Source organism: Thalassophryne amazonica, chromosome 4 (genome assembly GCF_902500255.1).
Source record: "Thalassophryne amazonica chromosome 4, fThaAma1.1, whole genome shotgun sequence".
Lineage (NCBI taxonomy): Eukaryota > Metazoa > Chordata > Actinopteri > Batrachoidiformes > Batrachoididae > Thalassophryne > Thalassophryne amazonica.
Window position 1 is genome coordinate 7,413,625 of NC_047106.1, and position 20,818 is coordinate 7,434,442.

At 41.1% G+C, this 20,818-nt stretch overlaps 1 protein-coding gene across 1 annotated transcript; it reads left to right on the plus strand.

Moving 5' to 3' along the window:
• Nucleotides 1-415: 415 nt before the first annotated feature.
• LOC117509386 (ras-related protein Rab-1B-like) lies at nt 416-18,540 on the plus strand. The gene is made up of 6 exons (XM_034169059.1): nt 416-429; nt 9,370-9,442; nt 9,785-9,880; nt 15,989-16,084; nt 16,152-16,283; nt 18,094-18,540. The coding sequence occupies exons 1-6, from the start codon at nt 416-418 to the stop codon at nt 18,325-18,327; spliced, it is 645 nt and encodes a 214-aa protein (XP_034024950.1). The 3' UTR covers nt 18,328-18,540.
• The last annotated feature ends 2,278 nt before the right edge of the window (nt 18,541-20,818 follow it).

Here is a 20,818-nt window from a genome sequence, read left to right on the forward strand (position 1 = left end):
CGTTGCTCAATAGGTGGTTATAATAACTCAAAAATTCAGTGCTAACTCCAACATGCTTAGTAATGGGGTATGTCTGTGTGTGTGTGTGTGTGTGTGTGTGTGTGTGTGTGTGTGTGTGTGTGTGTGTGTGTGTGTGTGTGTGTGTGTGTGTGTGTGTGTGTGTGTGTTGGTTCCAGGTGCCTTTGACAGTGTCACCTGAGACTGTCTTCATTCATAAATAATGAATGTGACTCGTTAGTCAGTGGGTAACAGGGCTGTTCCTGCGTTCAGCCTCCAAATGATGCACATACACACACACAGGATCACAACATCTCCAGTACACACAGATAATTTATTTCACATTAAAAATTCAGTTTGTGGACTGTTGGATTCTGTGGTGGTACCGGCAGCAGTAGCGGTGTCGATCTCTCCAGCGATGACTCCTGAATAGTAAGTGTGCTTACGTCAAACATCCTTCATGATAACGAGCTTCAAAAGCCACTTCAGTGGTAGAAAGCAGCATCAGGTATTCCACAGGAAAACAAAAACTCTTCTCTCAGTGTCACATCTGGACTTTCATTGCTGTGGAATGTATGTGATGTTTTGTGTTTTGCTGTTGTGTACTTGGTACTACATATAACAAGCACCTGATGCTTTTCTGCAGAAGGTTCTTAGAAGGTACAGTTCAGTGATTTTGGTCTCTGGTCCCCAAAGACAAGAGACTTCTTGGGGTCCAGGGGTGGGCACAGTTCCGATAATCCGCTAATTATCAAAGATAGTGTTTTCATTATCGGATTACTTTTTCAGACAACTTTGAAAACCATCATCGGACCAATTATCTTACGATATGTTTTGGTCCGATAATTTTTAGACTGCTAACGTATGTGGTAAACAAAGCTAAATAGCTACAAATGTTTAGAAAATTTAAAATCAGTTGAGCACCTACCTGTTAAATGTTTTGTAGCAAATGTGTAGTTCTACCTTCCATAAACAGAGGAGAACTGGTTCCAGAAGAAACTACTCTATCATCTACAGGCAAAGGAAAACTGGTCAAAAAGAAAAAATCATTTATTTTAACCCCATACTAATACGCTGGCCATAGCACCCAAGTCATCCAGAGGCATACAGGTTAAACTTATGGTTAAAATTTTAACCAAACTAATTTTGGATATGTTATTTAAATTAACGTCATGTCTGAGGTTTATAAAGTGAAAATATCAGATATATGTTTTAGTTTTAAACTAATGCACTAATTTTGAAGGTTTTAGTGTGGACATGCTGTGCCCAGGTGCATTATGGGTATGGGTACATTCACAACAGAAGAAATGCATTTGAGACGCTCTGATCAGGCTCCATGTGGACAACAGCATTAAACTCTTTGTATATTGTGCCTAAAACTCTCGTGAATATATTCTCTGAGTTTATAGACGTTGTTATTGCATTTGTGTTTGCGTTTATTAAATTCCATGCATCTTAAATGTAGCAGACATGGATTATCTGGAATTTTGTTTTGGCAAGTTTTCACAGTCTCTACTGCCATCTACTGGCCAGTAATGTAAATTTGCTGAAAAAGGGCCAAAACCCACACAGTGTAAGCCCATCTTAAGTACTGAACGTCTGGCACCAGTAGATCATGGCAGTGTTCTATTTATTTTGACACCGGTTATATCAGACAGTTATCTAATTACAACTTGGATTTTTTTTTTTTTTTTGAAAATAACTTTTTTTTACAAATAAAAAATGACATGTTTTACAAAAGCACATTTATCTGTAAACACCAGCACATGACACACCTCACATTAATGTGTTGGTGTTTACATAGAATTAATGAGTCAACTAATCAGTGTTAGAGGAGGCACATTTTACCCATAATCCTTTTCCATCTGTGTGTTTGTTACAAAACCTCAGAATTAGTGCATTATTCAACATTAAAAGATATATGTTATATTTTAACTTTGTACAAATGACAGAATTGACATTAATTGAGTTATTCTATCAGTATTAATTTTATTTATACACCAAACCATTAGTCAGCACTGCTTTATTTTCCAAGACCTCCACCTGACGGCAATGCTGTTATTGAGTAGAGAGTTGAGTTTTGCTGCTCCTCTCAGCTGCTTCTGTGCTGGAAGCCATGTAGTAAGCAAGAGCTTCCAGCAGGGGACAGCCCGCACAAAGACAGAAGTGCTGACTCATTGTTTGGGTCTGTTGTCGCTTTAGATACTATCAGAAGCAATTGTGCTGTTAAAACTCAAAATCAGCTTGTTAGTAGTTGTAAGTATACTGGAGATAATACTGGAAGTTATTGGTTATCTGTAGCTTCCAATAAATTTTTGGGTGGTTTATCGGTTTAGCTTTATAAAAGATAACTTTTCAGTTAGCTGATTATCTGTTATCAAAGCTAATTTTTTGGTTAGCTGTGCCCACCACTGTTGGTGTCAATATGCTGAACACAATGTACAAGTTTGGTGACAATCTGGCTGTTAAAAAAAGAAGTTACTCAACTCACAAGGTTTTTACAAAGTAAACTCCAGTGGCCTTGACTATTTGACAACTTACATCAAAATGTGTAATATATGTGCGGAGTGTGGTGATGATCGGGTCAGTACAACTGAAGCAATCTCACTCACAAGTGAAATGTCACTTGACTGACTGCGTGTCCCTGCAGGTTTTGACATCAAGCCCACTGGCTGTGTCAAACCCACTATTATATGATTTAGTAAAACACTCCGTTTATATCTGTGTGCACACGAGGTGACAAGCACATGGATTAGAGCGCACACATCAGCTAAGGCTCAATGATGGAACATTTCTATCAGAAGGACTCAGAAGACAACAGAGAGTTAAATATTTCAGTGTAGAAGATGATGCACAGAATGTTGTAGTCTATTGTGAATTAGATTTGGCGCTGGTCACCATCATGGCAAAAAATAGACTTGAGATGATTGTGAATCCTGCTGATGGAAATAGCAGGGGCAGAGCCTGCCCCAAGGCAGAGGAAGGGGACCAACTGGTGGTGATAGTGATGGGGTGGAGGAGGGAATGTCTTCACAGTGATCTGTAAACAGCAAGAGGTGAATGAGAATAATAATGCTTTACGGAATGTGCAGAGTTCCTGTTGGTTGAGAGATGATGACTAATGAAACACCTGCTTCATTTCGAGATTAAACATGATGTTAATTAATCAATTCTGGATGAATACTTAAAAATCTGCATTTCTTGATATTTTTTTGTCACCACCCCTTTGCATTTTTAGCAAATATTTTAATGGGTTCTCTTCCAGATTAGAAAAAATGTTTTCCTCAAGTTCCCTGAAGTCACTTCATTATTTTTTCAGTTATTTTATTGACATAACAAAAACAATAATCTTTTTGGCTGAGCTAATGTTGCCTTTGAGAGAAATATCTACATAAATGAATATCAAAGAAAAAGAGTTAAATATGTAACTTGGTGAGTTATAGCAAGTGTATCCTTCAGATTATAAAGCACCATCATGTGAAAATTTATTTTATTTTGCTTGGTTATTTACAAGGAAGTGCAATTAATCTAATTTTTAGGTAAACATAAATCCATACTGTGTTGAACGGCAAAAACAAGGCAAAAATATTGAAGTAATGTAACAATATTCTGCAGCAGGACATGGAAGAGGTAAAGTCAACAGTTGGTGGGGTCAAACCATTAAATCCTTCTCACCTGGAATAGTAAGTAGAGGACTGAAGTGTGTAAATGCCAGATTTCTGAAATCAGCGTGCATACTTTGTTTTATAGTCACATTAGGAAAGGAACTAAATGTCTTCCAAATGTCACTGTATAATTTGTAGTAGCACAATGAGGTAACGGAAATATTGAGACAATGCAAAAATGTTCGGCTGCTCCCGTTGGGGAGCGCAACAGCAGATCAGTTATTTCCATCTCACCCTGTCCTCTATATCTTCCTCTGTCTCACCAAAACCACCTGCATGGCCTTCCTCCCCACATCCATAAACCTCCTGTTTGTCCTCCCTCTTCTCCTCCTGCCTGGTGGCTCCATCCTCAGCATCCTTCTCCCTATATACCCTGGGTATCTCCCCTGCACATGTCCAAACCACCTCAATCTCGCCTCTCTGACTTTGTCTTCAAACTGTCCCACCCGAGCTGTCCCTTTGATATGTTCATTCCAAATCCTGTCCATTATTGTCACTCCCAAAGAGAATCTCAGCATCTTCAGCTTTGCCTCCTTTTTGTTAGTGCCACCATCTCGAAGCTGTACAACATAGTTGGTCTCACTACTGTCTTATAGACTTTCCTCTTCACTCTTGCTGATATTCTTTGGTCACAAATTACTCCCACCACCTTTCTCCACCCACTCCACCCTGCCTGCACTTTCTGCTTCACCTCTCTAACACACTCTCCATTACTTTGGACAGTTGACCCCAAGTATTTAAACTCATTTACTTTCACCACTTCTATTCCTTGTAACTGCATTATTCCATTGGGCTCCCTCCCATTCACACACATGTACTCAGTCTTGCTCCTACTGACTTTCATTCCCCTGCTCTCCCGAGCATATCTCCACCTCTCCAGGCTAGATTCAACTTGCACTCTACTCTCACTACAAATCACAATGTCAGCTGAAAACATCATAGTCCATGGAGACTCCTGTCTGATCTCATCTGTCAACCTGTCCATCACCATTGTGAAAAAGAAAAGACTCAAAGCTGATCCTTGGTGTAATCTCACCTCCACCTTGAATGAGTTTGTCATTCCTACTGTGCATCTCACCGCTGTCACACTATTCTTGTACATGTCCTGCACTACTCTAACATACTTCTCTGCCACTCCAGTCTTTCTCATACAATACCACAATTCTTCTCTTACTCCCTCACTCCATTTGTCAAAACGTATGCAAGAAACTTGGGTGTAATTCTAGACTCCCAACTCAATCTTGACAAACAAATCTCTTCTGTTGTTAAAACTAGCTTTTATCAATTAAGAATTATTGCAAAACTCAAATCTGTTCTGTGTTACAGTGACCTGGAAAAAGTTATCCATGCCTTTATAACTTCACGTCTAGACTACTGTAACTCTCTTTACTTTGGTCTCCCTCATGAAACACTGGTGTCACGGCTTCAAATGGTCCAAAATGCTGCTGCTAGGTTGCTTACTAACAGGAAAAAATATGAACATATTTCACCTGTCCTAGCCACATTACACTGGCTTCCTGTCCAGTACAGGATCCAATTTAAATTACTGTTAATGGTTTTTAAAGCTCTTCATGGCCTGGCCCCTAACTACATAGCTACTGCCATTCATCCTGCTGTTGCTCCCAGGTCTCTGAGATCTTCCAGTAAAGTCTCCTTCATGTCCCCCGAACTCGTCTCAAGTTAAAAGGGGACAGAGCTTTTGCAGTCGCTGGTCCCCGACTGTGGAACCATCTGCCTCCTGATATCAGAGATACCCCATCTATTACTGTTTTTAAATCCAAGCTCAAGACATACCTTTTTACACTAGCATTCCCTACTAATTAACTGTTAACTGGTTATGCCATGTCTTGTCATGTTGTAATCAGTTGTTTTGTTTCTTTGAATATTTCTTGCTTATTTATTTATTTATTTATTTTTAACTATGTACAGCACTTTGGTCAGTGTAAACTGTGTTTAAATGTGCTTTAGAAATAAATTTTACTTACTTACTTACTCTTGGCACCCTGTCATAAACTTTTTTTAAGTCCACAAACACACCGTGTAACTCTTTCTGGTCTTCTCTATACTTTTCCAACAGTATTCTCAGAGCAAACATTGCATCTGTTGTGCTCTTTCTCAATCAATCAATCAATCAATTTTTTTTTATATATAGCGCCAAACCACAACAAACAGTTGCCCCAAGGCGCTTTATATTGTAAGGCAAGGCCATACAATAATTATGTAAAACCCCAACGGTCAAAACGACCCCCTGTGAGCAAGCACTTGGCTACAGTGGGAAGGAAAAACTCCCTTTTAACAGGAAGAAACCTCCAGCAGAACCAGGCTCAGGGAGGGGCAGTCTTCTGCTGGGACTGGTTGGGGCTGAGGGAGAGAACCAGGAAAAAGACATGCTGTGGAGGGGAGCAGAGATCGATCACTAATGATTAAATGCAGAGTGGTGCATACAGAGCAAAAAGAGAAAGAAACAGTGCATCATGGGAACCCCCCAGCAGTCTAAGTCTATAGCAGCATAACTAAGGGATGGTTCAGGGTCACCTGATCCAGCCCTAACTATAAGCTTTAGCAAAAAGGAAAGTTTTAAGCCTAATCTTAAAAGTAGAGAGGGTGTCTGTCTCCCTGATCTGAATTGGGAGCTGGTTCCACAGGAGAGGAGCCTGAAAGCTGAAGGCTCTGCCTCCCATTCTACTCTTACAAACCCTAGGAACTACAAGTAAGCCTGCAGTCTGAGAGCGAAGTGCTCTATTGGGGTGATATGGTACTACGAGGTCCCTAAGATAAGATGGGACCTGATTATTCAAAACCTTATAAGTAAGAAGAAGAATTTTAAATTCTATTCTAGAATTAACAGGAAGCCAATGAAGAGAGGCCAATATGGGTGAGATATGCTCTCCCCTTCTAGTCCCCGTTAGTACTCTAGCTGCAGCATTTTGAATTAACTGAAGGCTTTTCAGGGAACTTTTAGGACAACCTGATAATAATGAATTACAATAGTCCAGCCTAGAGGAAATAAATGCATGAATTAGTTTTTCAGCATCACTCTGAGACAAGACCTTTCTAATTTTAGAGATATTGCGTAAATGCAAAAAAGCAGTCCTACATATTTGTTTAATATGCGCTTTGAATGACATATCCTGATCAAAAATGACTCCAAGATTTCTCACAGTATTACTAGAGGTCAGGGTAATGCCATCCAGAGTAAGGATCTGGTTAGACACCATGTTTCTAAGATTTGTGGGGCCAAGTACAATAACTTCAGTTTTATCTGAGTTTAACGCAGGAAATTAGAGGTCATCCATGTGTTTATGTCTGTAAGACAATCCTGCAGTTTAGCTAATTGGTGTGTCCCCTCTGGCTTCATGGATAGATAAAGCTGGGTATCATCTGCGTAACAATGAAAATTTAAGCAATACCGTCTAATAATACTGCCTAAGGGAAGCATGTATAAAGTGAATAAAATTGGTCCTAGCACAGAACCTTGTGGAACTCCATAATTAACCTTAGTCTGTGAAGAAGATTCCCCATTTACATGAACAAATTGTAATCTATTAGACAAATATGATTCAAACCACCGCAGCGCAGTGCCTTTAATACCTATGGCATGCTCTAATCTCTGTAATAAAATTTTATGGTCAACAGTATCAAAAGCAGCACTGAGGTCTAACAGAACAAGCACAGAGATGAGTCCACTGTCTGAGGCCATAAGAAGATCATTTGTAACCTTCACTAATGCTGTTTCTGTACTATGATGAAGTAAATGGTAAATGGACTGCATTTATATAGTGCTTTTCCATCTGAATCAGACGCTCAAAGCGCTTTACAATTATGCCTCACATTCACCCCGATGTCAGGGTGCTGCCATACAAGGCGCTCACTACACACCGGGAGCAATAGGGATGAAAGCATATTACTGCTCACAGATCTTCACCTGTTAGCCTGCCTTCTACTACTCTTTCCCATGACTTCATGCTGTGGCTGATCAACTTTATGCCTCTGTATTTACTGCAGCTCTGCACATAAACCTTGTTCTTAACAATAGGAACCAGTACACTTCATCTCCACTCCTCAGACATCCCCTCACTTTCCAAGATTTTATTAAAGAATCTGGTTAGAAACTCCACTGCCATCTCTCCAAGACATTTCCATGGCTCCACTGGATTGTCATCTGAACCAACTGCCTTCCTGACTTACTCTCACCACATCATCCAGCCTTTTCTCTCTCTCATTTTCTTCATTCATCAGCTCCTCAAAATATTTCCTCCACCTTCTCAGCACACACTCCTCACTTGTCAGCACATTACCATGTGCATCTTTTACCAGCCTAACCTGCTGCACATCCTTTCCACCTCTGTCCCTTTGTCTGGCCAATCGGTAGAAGTCCTTTTCTCCTTCCTTATTATTCAGCTTCTTGTACAGCTCACAATATGCCTTTTCCTTAGCTTTTGCCACTTCTCTTTTCACCTTACGCCACATCTCCTTGTACTGCTGTCTACTTTCTTCAACTCTCTGACTATCCCAAAACGTTTTCACCAACCTCTTTCTCCTTATGCTTTCCTGGACCTCTTCATTCCACCACCAAGTCTCCTTGTCTTCCTTCCACCATCCGGATGTCAAACCCAATACCATCCTACCTGTCTCCCTCACTACATCTGCAGTACTTTTACAGTTGTCAAAAACTGCTTCCCCTCCATCCAATGCCTCTCTCACCAGCTCACTAAATTTCACACAACAGTCTTCCTCCTTCAGCTTCCACAGTCTGATCCTTTGTTGAGCTCTCATTCTCTTCTTTTTCTTCACCTCTAAAGTCATCCTACAAACCACCATCCTATGCTGTCTAGCTACACTCTCTCCTGCCACCACCTTACAGTCTTCGATTTCTTTTAGCTTGCGTCTCCTACACAGAATGTAGTCCATCTGTGTGCACCTTCCTCCACTCTTATATGTTACCCTGTGCTCCTCCCTTTTCCTAAAGTAGGTCTTCACCAAAGCCATTTCCAACCTTTTTGCTAAATCAGCTACCATCTGCCCTTCCACATTCCTATCCTTGACACAATATCTACCCATTACGCCCTCATCACCTCTGTTCCCTTCGACAACATCCCCATTGAAGTCCACTCCTATCACCACTCTGTCATCCTTGGGTTCACTCTCCACCACCTCCTGTAACACAATCCAGAAATCTTTCTCCTTCATCTCACAACCTACCTACCTGTGGGGCATATGCACTGATGATATTCATCATCACCCCTTCAATATCCAACTTCACACTCATCACCCTGTCAGACACTCGCTTAACCTCCAACATACTCTTAACATACTCTTCCTTTAAAATGACCACAACACCATTTCCCTTCTTATCCTCACCGTGATACAACAACTTGAACCCACCATTGATGTTCCTGGTCTTACTTCCCTTCCACTTGGCCTCCTGCACACATAGTATGTCTACCTTTCTCATCTGCTTTATATCAGCCAGCTCTGTCCCTTTACCAGTCATACTGCCAACATTCCGACTCTCATTTCCACCCTTCTAGTTTTCCTCTTCTCCCACTGTCTGTGGACATGTTCTCCTCCTATAAATGCAAAAATAAAATGTGATAAATAAAAATAATAATAAAAATGAATAAAAATTGACCTTAACAATAATGACATGGGGGCAGTCCTTAAGGAGCTTTTGTGTGTGTGTGTGTGTGTGTGTGTGTGTGTCTAGTGACTACCTCTTCAAGCTTCTTCTGATTGGTGACTCTGGAGTTGGCAAGTCATGTCTGCTGCTGCGTTTTGCTGTAAGTCTCATCTGACTCACTCACTCACACACACACACACACACACATACACACGCACACACACACACACACACACACACACACGCACACAATAATTTGGGGTGGAATGTTAAATTGTGTATCATTATAATTGTATAGTCTGGCCAGTATCGAATTGTATCTTTTTAAAAATTGATTATTGTGACACCATGGAAAAAAGAATGACCTCTTAGAGAAGAATTATAGATTTTCTGCATTGTGAGTGTGGACAACGATGTGATTTTGTATCATGATATGTATCGTTTTGATTGTGTACCCCAAAAATAAACAGCTTCTTTCTGATCTTTTTTACGTCTCCACCAGGATGACACGTACACTGAGAGCTACATCTCCACTATCGGAGTCGACTTCAAGATCAGAACCATCAACATGGATGGAAAAACGGTGAAACTACAGATTGTAAGAGTTTGTGTATTAGTTTGTGTACATAATATAATGAAATGACGTGGAGGCATGTCGATGAATTTCAAGACAGCAAAATAAGATGTTATCATCACAGTTCGGGCTCGGAGCCAGACTTGTATAAAGCCCAGATGCAATGAGGAGACATGAGTGAGAGTAAAAATAAAGATTTATTGACACAAAAACCAGCAGTTAAGGTATGAACAGAAAAATCCCAAAGGAAAGTAGGGGCAAAACAATCTTTCAAACAACAATGGCTCAATGTATATGTACTGGCCAATCCAGCAGATGGCAGTCAAAGCTAAAATAACTAATAAAAAAAAAAACATTAAAAAAATGTAAAAAACACAAATCAGGCTTTACTCCGTGGATAGCAGACAACAACAATTCACTCTGACAACTGTGAAACAAAAGTAAATTCAAACAAATAGCCCAGAGCTTTAAAAAAAGGGGGCAGAAAAAAGGCAATAAAAGTTTAAGACAATGTTCAAAAGATGACGGGCTTACTCAAGGTCAAAGGACAACAAAGGTCAGATAAGGGTGAGGCAGTGAGACAGCTCAGGGGTGACTGGTGAGACAAAAAGTCAGGATTAACCACAATGTTCTGGTGGAGAATCCACATGTGCCCGTAAGCACTGTGGCCCCCTGGAGGAAAGCTACGCCTGTGTGCTCACTCACTCACTCATCTTCAACCGCTTATCTGGGATTGGGTCCCCCTGCTGGGGGCAACAGCTCCAGCAGGAGACCCCAGACTTCCCTTTCCCGGGCCACATTGACCACCTCTGACTGTGGAATCCCGATGTGTTCCCAGGCCAGTGTGGAGATATAATCTCGCCACCTAGTCCTGGGTCTTCCCTGGGGTCTCCTCCCAGATGGACGTGCCTGGAACACCTCCCTAGGGAGGCACCCAGGAGGCATCCTTAGACTGACCAGTAGATTGCGAGCTTCACCTTTTGGCTCAGATCCCTTTTCATCCAACAGTACAGTAGAGCGAATGCAATACCGCACTTACTGCACCGATTCTCCGGCCAATCTCATGCTCCATTGTCCCCTCACTCGTGAACAAGACCCCGAGGTACTTGAACTCCTTCATTTGGGGCAAGACCTCATTCCCTACCCAGAGTAGGCAATCCATCAGTTTCCTGCTGAGAACCATGATCCTCAGATTTAGAGGTGCTGATCCTCATCCCAACCGCTTCACACTTGGCTGCAAACTCCACGCTTCCAGAACAGCCTCAGCCTCACCTGGACACCAGCTCTTCTCCCCCTCCTCTGTCTGCATCCACGGGAGCTCCTGTGGCACTGTCTGGCTTTTTTCTACAAACAATTTGCCATGTTCCATTAGATTTACTTTATTTTTCCTTTGTTGTGATTTAAAACATAGCATTATGTTCAATGTGCATTCATCATTTTCCTCATTTGATAAAATATATCTTTAAAGTATCTATTTGTAATCTTAGTGTCACTGTTTGCATCACAGCAAAAAAGGTATGCCTGAGCTCGCTCAGGATTTATTTTCTTTTCAGGAAACGGAAACAAAAAGCACACCATTCACCTGTTGTAATAATAATTGTACTGTTCTGGTTTGGGTCATAAACTCAACAATGTGTGTTTAATCCTGTATAAATTCAATATCATTTGAAGCAGCATATGCCTTCGTCCAGCAAATCCACATGTCAACCTTATGATATAGATTCACTTTGTTATAATAATAATTCTAGTAAATAAGACACTGATCAAGCCTTGGAACAAACTGTAAACAGAGTTGATAAAAGCAAAAGGTGGAGTAGTCCGGCTCACACGCCATTAAGGTGTGCTGTCTCATTGGTTGATCATATGTCACATCATTGTAGAATATAAAGAAGCATTTAATTCTGTGTCTCATTCTGAAATCTGGTCAAATCAACAACATCAAGAGCTTGGAAAATATAAAGTCTACTCCAGGGTGCTGGAAACGAGGGCTCGGCTGACAGTCGAACCTCTGATTGAAGAGGAACAATGCAGGTTCTGTCCTGGTCATGAAACAACCGACCAGCTCTTCACTCTCACAATGATCCTGGAGGGTGCCTGGGAGTATTCCCACCCAGTCTACATGTGTTTTGTGGACTCGGCATATGATCGGGTACTGCGGGAGATACTGTGGGAGGTGCTGTGGGAGTATGGAGTGAGGGGGTCCCTTCTCAGGGCCATTACAACCTCTGTACTCACAAAGTCAGAGCTATGTTTGGGTGCTTGTCAGTAAGTTGGACTCGTTTCCGGTGGGGGTTGGCCTCCACCAGGGCTGCGCCTTGTCACCAATCCTGTTTGTGATATTCATGGACAGGATACTGAGGTGTAGTCGGGGGGAGAAGGGTTTCCAGTTTGGTGGGCTCAGGGCCTCATCACTACTTTTTTTGCAGATGATGTGGTCCTGTTGGCTTCATCGGCCAGTTGCAGGAAGATGTCGCTGTTCTTTCTTGATCAACCTGTTGTCTCCAGACGCGTGGATGTACGGCCTGTTTGTTTCATCTGCCTGTGACCTCCAACACTCAGTTCGCAGCCGAGTGTGAAGTGGCTGGGATGAGGATCATGGTTCTCAGCAGGAAACTGATGGATTGCCTACTCTAGGTAGGGAATGAGATCTTGCCCCAAGTGAAGGAGTTCAAGTACCTCGGGGTCTTGTTCACGAGTGAGGGGAAAATGCAGCATGAGTTTGGCCAGAGAATCTGCGCAGCAGGGGCAGTGTTGCATTCACTCTACCGTACTGTTGTGACGAAAAGGGAGCTGAGCTGAAAGGTGAAGCGCTCGATCTACTAGTCAATCTTGTTATTTGACACAATCACTAACATAAGCGAAGTGCACATCTCAGCCTGTGCAGTGCATTACGGGTAGGCTAAATTTTTCAGCTACCAACCCACAAGCTATGGCGGTGGAAAGCAGCGAGGAGTGCTGTGATTTTGATCATTTCAACCACTGGAAAGTTGACGATTTAAAGCATTTTTGTAAGATCCCCGGATTGCCTGTTAAAACCACGACTACGTACAGCAGTGGACAGAAATGGAAAGAAGAGCTGGCTGTGACTGCGTGTGCTGCATCTTTACAGAAAGTACCGTTAGTGCCGACAAAGGAGGAAGAGCGCGCTGCTGTCGAAAATGACCAGTACTTGTTGATAGTTGGAGACAAACAAATTTCTGACCCCTTGAAGGCAACTGACGGATAGTTAGACGAAGTCCAGAGACTGAAACTGTGGATATTGCAGAATATTTGCTAAGGAGGGATGAGAAATCGCTACTCCGCCGGCTTCATAATGACAACAATGTTGGTGAGTCCATATAACCTCTTTGGTGTCACGTTTGTTTTGATAAGTTGACAGACATACAATTATATGTGCATGCATGCAGTTTGTTTATAGAACATGTCAATTTTACAATATTATGCACCACATTATTCATGGCACGACATTACAGTCATAAGCCAATGCACGAAAACGGCAGCACGGTTTCAGGATGTTGACAAAATAAATGTGTGCAAGAAACTTACAATTTTAGTCCATCTTTTACGCCCGTCTGGAACTTTTCTGTGGCGAAATTGTGTAGAATGAACGGAGGTTTACGACCACATTTCTTCTTCTTTCCGTCTTTGTTTGGACTCCACAGAGCTTTGCAATTGTGTGTTTTCAGCCAACTTTCAAGCCTATGAATTCCATTCGAGTGTTTGAAAACAGCACAATGCGCCCGTCATTATTGTATGTGTCGCTTAAGGCTTAAAGCCTTTGAAACAATCCTTGTAAAAGCCTTAACTTTTACAGTCCGCTAATGCTACTGTATACGAAATTCAATGGGAGCAGTGTGAGTGTGGTAGCTGTGAATTTTTGCCCCCGTTTGACCCACGCATGCGCAGATGCGATGCACACTTCGCTTATTGTCACACCTGCATCTCCTGCTGTGATCATTCATTCTAATGAAGACTGTGAGAAATTTTTGTCCTTTTTTAGCAGTAAAATCCATATCAGGGTAAACATGAACCCCTCTCTTCCTTCTGCTGTCCCACATCTCACCCGGACATCAGTACTGGATAGTTTCAAACTAATGTCACTGAAAAAGCTCATTAGTCTGGTTGAGAGAATGAAACTTTCTTCCTGCCCACTTGATATCATCCCCACCTCATTATTTAATAAGGCTATTCTCACCACTGGCCTGTGTGTTTTGTCAATATTTAACAGATCATTGGTTTCTGGCTGTATCCCTCGGTATTTTAAACAGGCTGTTATTCACCCTAATCTTGACCCTTCTCTTCCTCAGAATTTTAGACCAATTTCAAAGTCACCTTTTGTCTCCAAAATTTTAGAAAAAGTGGCCAAACAGCTTAATGAGGTTTTAGGTGAACACATTATTCTTGACAAATTTCAATCTGGGTTCCATCACTTGCATTCTACTGAAACAGCTCTTCTTAGAGTTTCAAATGATATTTTAATGCACAGAGATGGAAGTGAATATTTGGTACTTGTACTTTTGGATGTTTCTGCAGCTTTTGACACTGTTCCTCACTATGTTTTAATTGAGAGCTTAAGGACATGGATGGGCATTTCTGGGTCAGCCCTACATTGGTTTTCATCCTGTCTCTCTAATAGAAGTTTTTCCTTTGCTGCAGTTAAATATATGTCGTCTTCTGCCATTCTGTCCTGTGGTGTGCCCCAAGGTTCTGTTCGGGGACCGATTTTATTTGCATTGTACTTGCTCCAAAGTGGACATATTTTGAGTTTCTTTAATGATGTATCAAAGATATCAGATGACATGTAGCTGTACATCTCCTTTTCTCCACAGAATGTTTCTAGGATATCTGTTCTTCAAAACTGTATTGATGTCATAAAAAACTGGATGGCTGCTAACTATTTGTCACTCAATACAGCAACAACTGAAGTCCTTGTTTGTGACCCTGAGGAGTTCATTCCCTCAGTGATTAAGAACCTTGGCTCTCTATCCTCTTTTGTTCACTCAGCAGTCACAAATTTGGGTGTTACATTTGACCAGGCTCTCAAATTTGACACACACATTACCAGTCTTGTGCAATCATGTTTCTTTCATTTACAGAACATTGCCCGCCTTAGAGACATTGTGTCTCAAGCTGAGCTGGCACACATAAATCATGCTTTTATTTCCTTACATCTTGATTACTGTAATTTGCTGTTCCCTAGCCTTAGTAAGTCTTTGCTGGACTGCCTACAAATGGTCCAGAATGCGGCTGCAAGGCTTCTTACAAGTTCTCACGTAACACCTCTTCTATCCTATTTGCATTGGCTCCCAATTCGGTTCAGACTGCAATTTAAAATACTGGTGATGACTTAGAGCTCTGCACGGTCAAATGCCACTTTACATCAGTGAACTCTTGCACCCATATGTGACAAGCGGGTCTTTGAGGTCCTTGGACCAGAAACTGGTTGGTCAAGGCTGAAGACCAAAGGATACTGTGCATTTGAGGTTGTGGCACCCAAACTGTGGAATGCACTGCCACTACACCTGCATTCCATGGGCTCTGTTGGAACATTTAAGGACAATCTCAAGACCTATTTGTTTGTACAGGCTTACTTTTAACTAGTTTTATGTTATTGCTGTTTTTAGTTTCTGTATTTTTATTTCTGTGTTCTTAAATTTCTGTACAGCACTTTGTGATTTTATCTTGAAAGGCGCTATACAAATACACTTTACTTACTTACTTACTTGTAGAAGCAAAGTTATCTGTAAAAGTGTGATTTTTCAGGAGCATAAGCGCATATAGGGGTTGCCATGGAAACGTGTCATTTTTAATATGTTTAAACAATTTTTTTTCCACATCCATATTTTTACAAGCCCTGCTACCCTAAAGAACAACTAAAAATAGGATGTGGCTTGCTCTACCGCCGGTTGGGGTTAATCTTATTTTGACCCTTTCTGAGAATGGCCGCTGGTCTATAAGAGAGATAAAGGTCACTTTTGAACATAGGGAGCATCCGGTTTGCATCAAGGCATAGCATTACACACTGATGTGTTTAAAATGCTACACACATTAGTGCCTTCAGTAAAATGGAGTTCATTGTGTCTCATGCTTAATTATGTCCACATACACATTTCTATGTGTTTTCTCAACTAGTGGGACACGGCAGGTCAGGAGAGGTTTCGAACCATCACCTCCAGCTACTACAGAGGAGCTCACGGCATCATCATCGTCTATGATGTCACCGAGCAGGTTTGTGTGCACATTTGTCACCGATATGGAGATAATGAGGCTGGTTTATTACCGGCTCTGTCCTCAGGAGTCCTTTAACAACGTGAAGCAGTGGCTGGATGAGATTGATCGTTACGCCTGTGAAAACATCTCCAGGCTGCTGGTGGGAAACAAGTCTGACCTCGTTAGCAAGAAAGAAGTGGACTCTGCCATGGCTCAGGTACACAACCAACCAAACAAACTAACAATTAAGTGGCAATGTTTAGCAGGACTTATTGTTCCATCACTATTGGATTCAGAGTTCTCACAAGAGAACTATAAATCCTGGAATGACTCACAGAACCCAGCAGTCACATTCCAGCATTTCCATCAGGGAAATGCTGTCTATTTGTTACATTCTGAAAATAAAGTCACACATTTGTACAAATTATTATGATCCAAGAAATTGCACAGATTCTCTGTAGGTGACATAGGTGCCCCAGTGGGGTCATCCTTATGTTACCAGAGCCCTGATTAATGTGACAGATGTTGGGAGTATGACAAAGGCTCCTATGTTACCCAGTTCACATGTCCTATGTTTCCAGGCCCCTATATTCCCCATTTCATTAAAACACAGAATGGGTACGTGGAAAATGTTATGCCCCTACCATGGGAAAAGGTTAGGGTTATATTGTCACTCTTCTCATGTTTCATCACTGCTAAACTTTGAGCTCATTTCTAAGTCTGCTGGACATCTGTAGAAGGACATGTTGTGACATGCCCACCTCTTCCACAATTTCTCGGATAGACACATGACTGAAAAGCCACCGAAAGCCGTCTGAATCTTTTGAATGGTGGAAGAGGTGAGCATCATTTTTCGGAGTCCAGCATGTCCTGTGAGAATTCAACACGGTGGCGCTTTTGCTCCGTCAGCAGCTTCGTGCCGAAGCTATCAGCATGAATTTTGCATGCCACTCCTTTTCATGGGCAAATCTTCTGTCACAGTGGAATGTGCGGAAAAAGTGCTGATGTCCACCTCTTCCGCAATTTCTTGGATAGTCACACGATGGTCCCCATCACCACAGCGTTCACTTTGGAAATGATCTGGTCATTTCAGCATGTTGATGGCCGCCCGGAGCGTGGCTTCCTCTCCACCATTGTGCAGATGTCTTTAAACCGGTTGTACCGCTCCTTAATCTGTGTGATGCCCATAGGATCGTCACCGAAAGCCGTCTGAATAATCTAAATGGTTTCCACCTGGCTGTCGCCCAGTTTCTGGCAAAATTTGATGCAGTCACGCTGTTCCAGTCGTTCCGCCATTTTCCTTGCAAAGAAAAAAACGACGAGAGACTACACCCATCCTCACACAAAGGCTGCTTACAAGCAAATGACGTAATTGACAGGCGTGAAAAAACTCACGCATGCGCATGAAGGTTCAAGGTTGGCTCATGCAAGCACATGTGATTCAAATCCATCAGGTTTTTGAAAAAAATAAAAAGGTCGGATACTTTTCTAACAGACCTCGTACACTGTCGGGATGTGAAAGTGATCAGATAAAGTGACTTCAGCGTGAAATGTACAATAAGTTACTCTGATATTTACAATATGGACAGGTAAAATATAGTAGATAAAGTGACTTGAGTTTGCACCATAAGTTAAATTATTGCACCTAATAAATACAGCAGGTAATGACATGATTATTGTCCTGGTTGCTATGGTTACCAAGTGAACATTCAAAAGGAGAAAATAATCACAAAACAGGATTAAAGATTTCCTAGTTGTGCAAACTAGAAGAAACTTTTCTTGCCGTAAAATTAGCGATTACTTGAGCTCATGACACAGGCTCTATATCACCAAGTTTCTAGCCCCGCCCATTTCCTTTGATCCCATGGATCAATCTGACATCTTGTGTTATGGTCCATTCATAAAGAAATTATTCTGATTTGTAGATTTAAATGAGTCAAAGTTTGTGGACATCAGTGACTGACGCTCTTCTTCCATCCCTTGCTACATCTTTTTGCACTTTTTTTCCACACTCGGCTCCTTTCCAGGATCTCGCCTCGTCCCTGAAGATCCCCTTCCTGGAGACGAGTGCAAAGAGTTCTGATAATGTGGAGAAGGCTTTTCTCACCATGACCTCAGAGATCCACAATCGCCTGGCCAGTCAGGGGGGAGCCATGGACTTGACATCGACAAAGGCCCAAAACACCACGATCAAGAGTGCCCCCATGTGGCTGGGTGGGGACAAGCAGGCACCGGCACAGGAGGCCGGAACCTGCTGTTGAACAGGATCCAGTTCAGACCCAACCTGACTACAATATGTAGAGACATTTTTAACACTTCTGCCTGTGTCACTTGCAGGTGATGATTTAATTATTTATTGTGACTTTGTGTGTCAGCTTATGTGTGAAAATGAAACACCAGCATGTTCAGGCTGTTTTCATTCAATTCTCTGCCCACACAGAAATTCAAATTAAAAGAAAGCAATGTGGGACAGGTAGTGTGATGACAACTTAGCCTCACTCTGTTAAGCCTCCGTTCCATGACTTATAATGCCACCGGTGTCCCACAATCAACATAAAATCAGGTTGTGTGTATTGATGTTTACCTGTCTCTATGACATCATAAAGATGTATAAGGTTTGTTCATGTTAATGCTTTACTTGATTTTTGCCATCAAGAGGTTACATTTATGTTAAAAGTACAAATACATTATTTTCATATCGTTGTGGTCTGTGCTGGGTGGGGGGGTACACCTGCAAAACAAGTGAAAGAAAGAAAAGAGGAGCCTTTATTGTCATATCCATGTGTTCACCCATACAATGAAATTCTTACTTTGCTGGTCCTCCATGATACACTGCTATTAATATAAATAAATTAAAAACAAATCTTTAAATATCAAATTTTTGCAACACTTAGAAAATATAAGTATATATGTATGAGGGTTATAAATATGTTGTGCACTATGGCATAAAGTGTGTTGTGCACATGCACCTGAGATGGTTGTGTAAATATCGCACATTAGAATAGAGCTGGGCATCGATTCAAATTTCAAGAATCAATTTGATTCCAGTTCTTCAGATTCAGAATCAGTTATTTCGAATCAATTTGATTCAGTTCAGTATTGAATCTGATCTGATATTGATTTGGGTTAGTGTTATTAAAAATGTTTTTGAGCTGTTACCTAATTGTCTAGTTATGCAACATAATACTAGTATTATACTGACATTCGACAGCAAATTAATGAAGTATTGGTAGTTAATAATGATGGCTATAAGACTGATAGTAGGGAGGGGTGTTATTTAAAAAAATTTGAAATCTATAAATTTTTGCATGGAATATGGAAATATACATGGATTAAACCATAACAGTATAATTTTTGGGTCATTTGGTTCCAAAAACCCATATGGATGGAGCATTTGAAAATTCCAAGTAACGCATGTGTCGTACAGTAGTGTTCAGAATAATAGTAGTGCTATGTGACTAAAAGACTAATCCAGGTTTTGAGTATATTTCTTATTGTTACATGGGAAACAAGGTACCAGTACATTCAGTAGATTCTCACAAATCCAACAAGACCAAGCATTCATGATATGCACACGCTTAAGGCTATGAAATTGGGCTATTAGTACAAAAAAGTAGAAAAGGGAATGTTCACAATAATAGTAGCATCTGCTGTTGATGCTACAAAATCAAAACTATTATGTTCAAACTGCTTTTTTAGCAATCCTGTGAATCACTAAACTAGTATTTAGTTGTATAACTACAGTTTTTCATGATTTCTTCACATCTGCGAGGCATTAATTTTGTTGGTTTGGAACCAAGATTTTGCTTGTTTACTAGTGTGCTTGGGGTCATTGTCTTGTTGAAACACCCATTTCAAGGGCATGTCCTCTTCAGCATAAGGCAACATGACCTCTTCAAGTATTTTGACATATCCAAACTGATCCATGATACTTGGTATGCAATATATAGGCCCAACACCATAGTAGGAGAAACATGCCCATATCATGATGCTTGCACCACCATGCTTTACTGTCTTCACTGTGAACTGTGGCTTGAATTCAGAGTTTGGGGGTCATCTCACAAACTGCCTGTGGCCCTTGGACCCAAAAAGAACAATTTTACTCTCATCAGTCCACAAAATATTCCTCCATTTCTCTTTAGGCCAGTTGATGTGTTCTTTGGCAAATTGTAACCTCTTCTGCACATGTCTTTTATTTAACAGAGGGACTTTGTGGGGGATTCTTGCAAATAAATTAGCTTCACACAGGCGTCTTCTAATTGTCACAGCACTTACAGATAACTCCAGACTGTCTTTGATCATCCTGGAGCTGATCAGTGGGTGAGCCTTTGCCATTCTGGTTATTCTTCTATCCATTTTGATGGTTGTTTTCTGTTTTTTTCCACATGTCTCTGGTTTTTTTGTCCATTTTAAAGCATTGGAGATCATTGTAGATGAACAGCCTATAATTGTTTTGCACCTGCGTATTAGTTTTCCCTTCTCCAATCAACTTTTTAATCAAACTACGCTGTTCTTCTGAACAATGTCTTGAACGTCCCATTTTCCTCAGGCTTTCAAAGAGAAAAGCATGTTCAACAGGTGCTGGCTTCATCCTTAAATAGGGGACACCTGATTCACACCTGTTTGTTCCACAAAATTGATGGACTCACTGACTGAATGCCACAGTACTATTATTGTGAACACCCCCTTTTCTACTTTTTTTTTTTTTTACTAATAGCCCAATTTCATAGCCTTAAGAGTGTGCATATCATG